Raw genomic sequence first — 10,694 nt, forward strand, 5'->3', positions numbered from 1 at the left:
TGCTGCTGGCCCTGGGCAGCGCGCGGGTCCTGGCACAGGAGGCGGAGGATGCGCTGGGCGAGCTGGCGCTGCCCTTTGCTGCCGAGGAGGAAAACCACACGGAGTGGCGGAGGCAGAGCCCCGCCGCCGCCTTCCACCGCTGCAACAAGGTGATGCTGCGGGGCGGGGATCCGCTGCTCCAGGTTGCCAACCCCTGGCGGGCTCTTTGCAAGAGGGGGCAGTCTGCTGGGCATGGCTCCCAGCGGGCGGCTGTGGCTTTGGGCAGCCCAGGGACCACTGAGCCCTGGGCCAGGGGACCCGGGTGCTAGCAGTGGACGGTGCATGGAGCACGAGGGTGGGTGGGTGAGCCTGGGCAGGCCCCTTAGGCTAGTGGAGATGACACTCGTGCTGCTTTCCTTTGCCGGTCTGTAGGAGACAGGCTAGGAAGTGGTTTTACGCTCTGGGCACCCCTCGGAAAATGCCAGCTCTGACCTTTCCCACCTTTTTTAACCCTGGAAAAATACCAGAGCAATTCTTCTGTTGCAGAGAGCTCAGAAAGACCCCGCTGAGGTAGAACAGGTTTAACACTGTGGACCCCTCGCCGACGTCTCTGCGGGTATCTTGTGTTATGCTTGCACGCCCAGCAGCGCTAACGTTGCCTTGGCACCCTGCGGCACCCTTGAGGGGATTTCGAGGCACCCCGGTTGAGGACCACTCACTGGTCTAGGTGAACGTGTAGGACGGGGTGGTGGATCCTGACTTGAAAGCCCCCCTGTGAGCTGCTGATGGCACTGAGACGCCTATGGGGGTTTTGGGCAGCCACAGCTGGAAGCTGAGATGGCTGCCTGCATGCATCTGCTGTGGTTGCTCTGGGTGTCCCCTCCCGAGTGTTTTGTGATGGCCCAGAGGGAGTCTGCAAGGCCCCAGTTAGGTGCCCGGGGTGTGATCCCACAGCCAGAGAGCTGCCGCGAAGCTGGGCATGGGAGGGTGCGCCGGTGGGGTGGGGTGGGGTGGGGTGGGGCACAGCCGGGCCCGGCCTGGCCGGTGACCCTGACTGGCTGCAGCTCTGATAGGGGAGTGCAGACTTTGACTTGTTCCCCACTCAAGCTATATTCCTGGAAGCAGGATTTGGGTCCTGGCTGCCCGGCCGTCCAGAACCTCAGTGCATGGTAGGAGGTGGCAAGAGTTTTTGGAAGGGGGGTGAGACTCCTTTCTCTGACAGCTCGGGAGGATTCGGCATCTGGCAGGTGGGTCTTGGAGCTGATGGTCATGAGGACTGTGGCAGGAGGGCTGCTGGCTTGCCCAGTGAAGGGGAGGTTTTTCTGCTTGGCCAGCCGGGACTAGGTGGGTCCCCCCCTACCCAAGCCCTCCTCCGCTCAAGCCTCCTTCCTGCGGCTGTCTTGACTCTTCCACTGTGCCTCCCCCAGCGGATCTACCGCTCCCAGTGCCTTCAGGGGGGACTTCCGTAGGTCTGTGCTCCCACATGGGTGTAGCAGGTGCAGGGCAGTCACACCGTTACCAGCTCCGGTGATTCAGCACTGGAAGGGTCTTGAAATCCTGGCTCCTGGAGCCATGTGATCGTGTGAGACTCCCTAGTGTTTTCCAAGTCAACTTCTAGCCCTCGTGCCTGTGATGGAGGGGGAGAGGAGGCAAATGTAAAAGAGACCCCCCACTCTCCGCAGGGAAAGCAAATGAAAAGCATTCCAAAGGCCGTTTTAAAAGCTTTTACAATGTTTAAGCTGGTTTCATGACTTCAGTGGCTTGAACTATGCTGTGCGAAGCCTTGAGTGGGCCAGTCAGCTCCTTTCCGATTATGTTCAGTTCGTGCCACAAAGCAAGCGCTCCTGAGCTGATTAAAGCAGCAGCTCCGGTCTACAGCTAGCTTCCAGTGGAGGGTTGCAGCTGCACGCCTACGTTATGGAAATGGGGGACTCCTCCCTAGTTTGCTCCTGCGGCCGTTGGCTGAGGGCAAGTGAGACTCGGGGGTGTGCGAACCCCAAGCCTCCGGGCTTGGGTCTGCTCATAGGATGCTTGCCGATGGATTTGGAAGTATCTGAAGCCCCAGGCTAAAAGTCTGGGGTGGAGGATACTTGCCGGTTGCAGTGCCACATATGGTGTTTGAATGATTGAGCCTTGCTCAGTCACAAGGATTCAGAACTGATCTGGCTAATTTGACCTGGAACATGAAACATTTTCCAAAATTAAAAAAAAAAAAGCAGCTGTCGTCCACAGCACTGCAGCCTGGATTAGAAAGGAAGCTTTGCTTTTACTTGCCTTTGCACACAACTACTTCCGCTTGTTTAAACCCAGGATGCCTGGAGAATGCCTGGGCACTACATCGTGGTACTGAAGGAGGAAACCCATAAGTCCCAGACAGAGAGAACCGTCCAGAGGCTGCAGGCCAGAGCAGCGAAGCATGGCTATCTCACCAAAATCCTGCACATCTTTCAGGAGCTCTTCCAGGGCTTTGTTGTTAAGATGAGCAGCGACATGCTGGATATGGTAAGGTGATGTTGCACATCCGGCTTTTCCACCTGTGGTGGTTTTGTTTCCTGCTGTTGCTGTTCAGGGCAGGCAGCATGGAGAAGAGGGCCTTTTTTCCAGCAGGTACAGGTTGAGGCAGGAAATCCTCAGGCTTCAAGGCAGGCAATTAGGAAGACAGTAACAGGACGCAGCCCGGAGAATCCCAGTCTGCTTCTGCAGAGACTGAACATGTCTGGAGTTGGGAGAGGAAGGATTAAAATAACAATCTCCCCATCCACTTGTTTGCAAGGTTTATCAACCCTCATGCTTCAGGGCACTAATTAATCCCTGCCAGATGGAGATTAGGCAGAAACTTTCCCTGTGGGTGGGTTATTTCATAACTGGCCACACAAGGGTTTTTGTATCTTCTGCCGAAGCATCTGGTCCTAGCCACCATCAGAAAGAGGCAATGACTTAGGGTGTGATCCCGGCAGCAAATCCTGCCTCCTTTGATTAATTTGCCGGCATTGGTTTTGTGTGCTGGGTTCCGATGCTTTGTGCAGCATCCTGCTGATGTCTGAAGCAAGGAGGAGAGGCTGGACCTGTAGAAGGAATAAAGAATTCAGATCAGGACTCCAAAGTGATGCAGATCTCCAGGGAAGGAGTGTGTTTTCTTTGATATCTTTCCACCCACCCACAAGGCTGGATGCAAACTTGTCGCTGCTGGTTGTATGTCTTAAGAGCACGTGGGAGTGACTTGCACTTAAGCTGATGCAATGCACTGCCACTTTCCAAAGGAAGAGCTTTGAGAAGAACATACTCTTGCCATGGGAGATACAGGATAGTTGCTGTTCAGCTTTGTGGTTTCCCTTGACTGGCCTGTTTTAGACTCACTGGGCCATGTGAAAGTCCTGTGTCTTTGTAGGATTGGGACAGGCATTTTATGGTTGCAGGCATAGACTTCGGCAGATACTCAGCCTGTTGGCCACTCTCCGTCTCCCCAAAGCCATATGCAGATGCACGGTCAGGGTTGTGTCCATAGCACAGTGTGTTGAGATCGAGTCCTGAGCTCTCCTGGGGAAACTTTCCCACTCCTCTATTGTCCACCGCATGAACTGAACCTCACGGTGCCTATCCCACGTTGAGGGGGGAACTGAGGCCCAGGCATTTGTCTTTTTAAGCGATGTAAACCACTACAATAGAGCTGGGAACAGAACACCAATCTCCCAGTACCCCTGGGCACATCTTCACATGCATTTGGTCTGGGATCAGTTTACTCTTGAGTAAACTAGTCGTGAGTAAATGCACCCGGGCAGGCGTCTACACACGTAGGGAAGTGGGAGCAGATTTGCAGATAATGGCAGCAAACTGCTCCCACTTCCTGGGGCCCCAGCTGGGACATTACCAGGGATCCGGGTTTTCCATTTCCCACAGAAGAATGGAGTAAAACACGGATTTCCACCTTAACTGGAGGAAAACGTGGATTTTGCAGTTTTAAAACGAGCTCCCTGCAGGCTGTCAGAGTTGCAGTCTGCAGGGGGCTGCGAGGGAGCGGGAGGAGGGTGGTCAGGCAGGGGATGCCATGGGCATGAATATGCACATGGCAGCCTGGAAAGCAGCTCCCTCAGGTACTGGGGGTGGATGGAGGGCCCCATAGGGAGGGAGGGAGTTGGGCAGGGCGGGGGCTGCGAGTTCTGCACTGCCCTGGCGACATGTCCTTTGTGTGCGGGGCAGCAGCGGGGATGGCGGCGCGGGGGTGTGCCCCATGCTGCTGCCATGCGCGCAGGGGATGCATCATCAGGGCAGTGTGGAGCTTGCAGCAGCAAGCAGCTTTCCTACACGGCTCTGCTCTGCCGTGCAGCGCCTGGCTGTGGAGGCCCTGGGGGAAGGCAGCAGGGTGGGAGCGGGAGCCTGCAGCAGGCAGCATGCACCTGCCCCACACACAGATCTGGGGGGCGTGGGTTCCCCCTGCTCCCCGGGAGTGCACGCAGTGGTGGGGAGCCGGCGTGAGCACGGAGCTGGCTGGGGAACAGGCTGGGGAGCTTGTTCCCCGCTCCGCTTGGCAAGCATGGAGCTGGGTGCTGAACAGGCTGGGGAACAAAGTGGGGAGCTTTTTTCCCAATCAGCCCCATGAGCGCGGAGCTGGGTGGGGAACAGGATGGGGAACAAGTTCCCCAGCCTCCACCAGCAGGGAGCTGCCAGCACCAGCTCTGCACCGGGGGCCGGCACTGGGCATCCCTTATCTCCCAGCCTGAGCTCTGCGGTCACAGGGCTTGGACTGGGAGACCCTTCTCTCCTAGTGGCACTCTGTGGCTGTGGGGCCAGTGCTGGGAGATCCTGGCTCTGGGAAATAAGGCGCTCTCAGCCCCCTACTCCCCAGTCGTGATGGCAGAATGGGGGGCTTGGGGCTCCTTGCTGCCAAGGCAGGGGGACATAGTCCCCTCCCTGGCTCCAGTGGCGGAGGGTGCCCTGGCAGCTGGCAGGGAGCAGTCTTCCACCCACTAGTGGACAACTGACCGGGAGCAGATTTGCTCCCGATGTCTATATGAGTGCTACGGCTCCATTACTAATCAAACATAAATTTGCTACTTGCATTTTCAGGTAGCAAACTTACTTGCGATTAGCGAGGCTTGCCGCGTAGTAAGCATATGCACATGTAGACACACAGGCTTACTTTGCAGTCAGCTGTGCTACTGTGCAGTTAAGTGTCTCGTGTAGACATGCCCCCTGTGTCTTAACCACAAGTCCGTCCTCCAAGGGACCCTCTTGCCCTTCAAGAGCAGGTGGCACTGATGAGCCCTGCATGGAGATGCATCCAGCACTGCTTATAGGAAGGGAATCCTGGTTGGTACCTGTTTACTATTCCTGGTCGTCATCCTGGTTGGTACCTGTTCTAGGGATGGCTAGAAGAGGGGGGAGCGGGGGAAAGTACAGGATCAATCCCTGGCTTATCCATGTCCACCACAAAGCAGCAGAAGACCCTGATCCCTTCTCACGGATGTTTAAACTGTAGGTGCACATGTGCTTGGAGCTCCTCAGTGGCTGTGGGAAGTATGTCCTGGTGTTGGGGAGGATCAACCAGTCAGGAATGGGCAGACTGTTAGGAGCACTGCCAAGCTTTTCCTGGATTATCATTAGGGATATAAAGTAAATAAAAAGGTCTGAGCGAGAGACCACAGGCAGCTTTGTGGCCACTGTGTGGTCCAGGATCAGGTTTTTGCCCCTCTTGCAAGGTTTCCGTGGCTCAGATATAGGATGGATTAAAACAGCCCTGGGATTTGTGGTTAACCAGCATCTCCTCTTGGACTGAGCGCCTCCAGGGATCAGGCTGTGGTCTTCCCTGGCACAGCTCCTGTGACAGCCATGGACCCACACCAGCTCACACCTATGGAGAACTGGGTCCCTACCAGGCAGCTGTGTCTGGGACTGATTTCACGTTTCACCCCTCCTTGGGCATAACATCTCATCATTTGGGGCCTCCTTCTCACTGAGCACTCCCAGTTGCATTCATTTTCTCTGGCACAGGATTAGGCCCTAAGGCGCACATCCTGAAAGGCTTTTTAGTAATTCTTGCAGTGGCCAGACACTGACAGCCCTCGTCCCCCTGCGTTAACCTGTGGCAGGTTAGACGCTCTGCCTTGTGGTTGTGTGACCATGTCGATAGGGTTAGACAAGAACTTGTGTGGGATGGTCTGCACAGAGATGATCCTGCCTCCAGCATGGGGTCAGACTAGATGTGATCTCTGGAGGTCACTTCCAGCCCTACTTTTCTGTGATTTCAAGTGCTCAACTCCCACCGATCAAAGAGCAGTGGCATCAATGTGCATTAGGCACCTAGCTACCTTTGAGCATCTGGGAATAAATCACCTCTCTGGCAGGCGTGGGCTCTGCTTACCCATAGGGTACACAAAGCGACTGCCATTCTCCCCCCGCCTGGCTCAGACAATACGCGTGTCTCTCCGTGACGCTTCTTTTGTGCAGGCGCTGAGACTGCCGCACATCGATTACATTGAGGAGGACTCCTACGTCTTTGCTCAGAGCGTCCCCTGGAACCTGGACAGGATCATCCTGGCACAGCACAAGGCTGATGAATACGACCCTCCCAGTAAGGGCTGCTTACATCCCCAGTGTGACTTGGCTATAAAGGGGCGTTATATTCATGGGGTGCCCACTGATTTCCGGGGCAGGGTTGAGTCATCCAAGCGCTCCTGGGGAAGATAGAAAACCTGCCCAGAGGTCGAAGTGCAGAAGGAGGGAGGGAGACTACGGCCCCCACCCTGCCCTGGAGGGACTCGCTCTTCCACCTGAGTTTTGCAGGTTTGGCAGGTCTTGAGGGAACGTAGCTGGCCAGGGACAGGCTGGGCAGCTCTCCGTGGCAGCCTCCCTGCTCCTAGGATTAAATTGGCCCTGGGCAGGTCTGGTTGGCATGGTCTGGAGTGCAGCTCACGGTCCACCGTGTTTTCTCCAGCAGCTCAGAGGTTTCTTCCTTGCTGCACTGGGAAGGGGGAGCTAAGGAAAGAAGAAGTCACAGGCCTGCTTCTCCAAGACCCCTTGCTTAAAGAACTCCTTTGGGAATCACTGGAAACTCAGTGCATAGGGAGTTGGCAGCTTCAGGCCCTGTCTAGACACCAGATGAGTTGAGTGTGCAGCACTGTTTTGTCTGAAAAACTTGAATTTGCCTGAAAGAAATAGTAAATGTTTTTATCGATTTAAATTTAAGCACTTAAGAATTTAGATGAAAAAAAAAAGGGGTCAGTGTCCCAAAAGACTGATTTCAGGCAGGTGGATCTGGCTGTCAACGTTGGTGTAGAAGAGAGCAGTGCCTGGAGTATCTGTGACAGCGCTGGGCTGATGCGAGCTCTCCAGGCTGTGGTCCTGCTCCCCGGGCACTGGCAGCACCGTGTTACGTGTCTCTGGCAGATAAAGGAGAGCTGGTCGAGGTTTACCTGCTGGATACCGGTATCCAGAGCAATCATCGGGAGATCGAGGGCAGAGCATTTGTGACCAACTTCGAGAACGTCCCGGAGGAGGATGGCGCACGCTTTCACAGGCAGGTGAGTGAGACGGCAGCCTGTGCCTGGAGCGTCGAGTCCGGACGGCTGCTCGAAAATGCTCCGTCCAACCTGTTTTTGAGTGGATTTTGGTGTGTTTGACCGGGCAGCATTTTTCACAAGGAAGATCTGCATTGTGGGGAAGAGCTGCAGCTCAGTTGCTTCATGCCTTTGTCCTCTTCCGAGGGCCACGTTCTCACACTGGCCTGCATCCCCTCCCCACCACCATCATAAGACACCAGCTGCCCCGTCCAAGATGGTGCATCATGAGAGATGTAGTCTAAACAGGGAGCCTAGCCTGGTGCGGAGAAAGAGAGAGGGGAGCACCTGCACTAGAGTTTCCATGAAGCGTTGCGGCAGGATTTCCCTATTAAAGCCTTTGGGCTTTCAGGCATATTTTGAATTATGGCTGAATACCTGTTTTCGGCAGTGGGCAGGGGTGACCCATTTTCTGCCGGGCCCTAGTCATAGTACCAGGGAGGCTCATGCCGTGACTCTCTATGTCAGTGTTTCTCAACCTTTTAAGTAGCAAGTACCCCCTCACTTCTGAAAATTTTGATAAATACCCCAACATGCAATTTTCCAGGGGATTTTATATTTACAGACTAATGTGTGCCATACGTTGGGAGAACGGCTGTGTATATAAGGCCGTGATATGACAGATGTCTGATCTGGTGTGGGCAGGGGTGCCACCTTTTGCACCAGGGGTGCACAACTCAAGTATGTACCTGGGCTAGAGGTGATGTTGGCCAAAGCTAGGAGGGCTGAACACCAAATTATTACTAGGGAGTTTAATTTTTTTAATTGCACCAAAGTTTTTTCCATAGTTTTAAGAGGAAAAGAGGACGAGAGTGTTGGGGTACCCGCGTACTCCCTGCCCCCAGGGGTACACGTACCACAGGTTGAGAAGCTATGCTCTACGTCTCTGTCTGCACCAGGTCATCCTGCTGCGTTCAGTCCAGGCCCCCGCACGGCTCAGCTCTCCAAGCCTCACCTCCAAGTAGCGCTGGCATGGGGAGAACCTGTCACATTCAACGCCTTTGACAGAGCTTGTACAACCCACCTTGATTTACCCTCACACCGGGGCCGTTCAGTTCACTCGGAGCCTGCTGCAGCCCTTGACAAGCTGGGGAGCTGTCCATTGTAACCCTCATTGAGAAGTCGTGTGTGGAAGCAGCTTCTTGGCCTTTGTGATATGCCCCGAAAACTTCTGGAGCATGCTGCATTGGGCTGCTGGATCACTTGAGTGTTACCATTGACCTCTGCCACTGACTTGCTATATAGTCTTGGGCAAGTCCTTTAACGTCACTGTGCCTCAGTTTGCATCTCTGTTACAGCGAAGTCACGCCTGCTTTACAAGGTGCCTCAAGGCATGCGATGAGTGAGGGAACTAGGGTTTGTCTAGAGATTTGATCCATCACTGCATTACTTCAGTATTATGGCACGAACCCAGTGGTGAATCAAACCAATCAGATGAACAACAGCTGTTCAGCTGCGCTTATCACCCTGGTGCTTGGGATCCTCCCCTTAGAGGGGATCCTTGGGTGGCCTTTTTGAAGGGACAGGATCCCTCGTAGGGAATAAAACAAACCTGCGGTGAGGAGAAGGGCCCGACCGCAGGAGTCCACTCACACCTTGCCCTGTTATCACCTCTCTTCGGTATGACTGCCCGGGGCCAGGCGTAGCACATCCTTGGGTAACCACGGTGGAGAAGACCTGCATCTCGGCTTCACCGGAGGTGGGGAGAGGGCCGCCCGGCTGGCTGGCTGTTCGGATAGCAGGGGTATCCAGAGTTTTAATCACTAAAGCAGACAAAGAGCTTTGGATGGGATAAAGCCTCATGCTTCATGGTTTAAGCCTCTAAGACGGATTAGGCTCAGGCCCTTGTGGGGCAGCAGCTTATCCTAGCTCTGCTTAGTGGGGTTTTCTTGCACTTCCCGAGAAGCAGCTGGCACCGGCCACTGTTGGAGGCCTGGGCCGTGCGGCTGCTCCAGCGGGCAGCTCATCTGTTAGGTAGCTGATGATTTCCCCCCCTGTGGCAGCTGAGTCAGCTTTAGGTCTTCACCGAATTCAGACCCCCCGAGTGGTATATCGCTGCTGCCCCACTGAAACATCGTAGCCGGGATGGGGCATGCTGGAATAAAAATAGCATTTGAATAAACGGAGCCTGAAAATAAGGCTGGATCCTGCCCATGGGGATGCCCCCAAGTAACTGGCTATTGCACTCAGGGGAAGCGTTGCACCAGGGGTGATACCTGTCGGTGAGGGTGTTGCAGGAATGGGCCCCGTGTGTGTCCGGGCACGTGATGGCTTGGGAAGGCCTCTGCTTCCCCGACTGACTTCCTCTCTCTCTGGCAGGCCAATAAGTGCGACAGCCACGGGACGCACATGGCCGGCGTGGTGAGCGGGAGGGACGCCGGCGTGGCCAAGGGGGCCAGTGTTCGCAGCCTGCGGGTGCTGAACTGCCAAGGCAAGGGCACAGTCAGCGGGACCCTCATAGGTGAGTGATGACCCTCACCCCGATTAGTGGGTTGCTGGGCCTGGTTGTGACCTCAGTCAGCACCCCCGAAATTGGTCCCTTTGCACTTAGATGCAATCTGCTCAGTGCCAGGAGCTGGGGCACTGCCTGCTCCCCAGACAGCACGGGTCTAACCCCAGCTCCTCACGGTGGTGAAGGCTCCCCATGCTGGCAGGGAGAAACTGGGTTGGGGATACATAGGGTGACCATATGGGGCAAAGCAAAATCCAGGACACTTCCCCCCGCCCCTTAAGTCAGCAGTGCTGCTGCAATCGGGGGGTGGGTGGCCTGGTGCAGCTCCGGTATTACTGTTCAGGCAGCTAAGGGAGTCAATGGCCTGTTAATGACCCGTTGTTCTTTACTTCTCAGATATTCACAATCATTTCCTCTTTTTAATGGTCATTCCATTAATTCAGCTAACCTACTTTAGGGCAGTTTTGCTGTCTGCTAGGACTTCCTGTTTCACAGCTCGTGCTGCTTGGCCTCCCTGCCCCGTGCCTCGTGTCTAGGATGCTAATTTTAATTTTCACCGGCCAGCTGGGACTGGCCTCCACAATTTGGGACTATCCCAGCCAAACTGGGTACAGTCACCTAGGTGGGGATACATAGATTCATAGATGTTAGGGCTGGAAGGGACCTCAGTAGATCATCGAGTCCAACTCCTTGCCCCAGGCAGGAAAGAG

At 55.1% G+C, this 10,694-nt stretch overlaps 1 protein-coding gene across 1 annotated transcript in view; it reads left to right on the plus strand.

Moving 5' to 3' along the window:
* Positions 1–2: 2 nt before the first annotated feature.
* Positions 3–10,694, plus strand: part of PCSK9 (proprotein convertase subtilisin/kexin type 9) — a gene marked incomplete at its 5' end in the record, with an annotated part of 21,685 nt that continues 10,993 nt past the window's right edge. Inside the window, 5 exons of the mRNA XM_025206673.1 lie at positions 3–149; positions 2,290–2,481; positions 6,424–6,547; positions 7,363–7,496; positions 9,852–9,993. Of these exons, the coding sequence (XP_025062458.1) occupies positions 3–149; positions 2,290–2,481; positions 6,424–6,547; positions 7,363–7,496; positions 9,852–9,993 (739 nt within the window). The remainder of the gene's footprint in view (positions 150–2,289; positions 2,482–6,423; positions 6,548–7,362; positions 7,497–9,851; positions 9,994–10,694) is intronic.

This window comes from Alligator sinensis, unplaced genomic scaffold, assembly GCF_000455745.1.
Source record: "Alligator sinensis unplaced genomic scaffold, ASM45574v1 scaffold172_1, whole genome shotgun sequence".
NCBI classification, from domain to species: domain Eukaryota; kingdom Metazoa; phylum Chordata; order Crocodylia; family Alligatoridae; genus Alligator; species Alligator sinensis.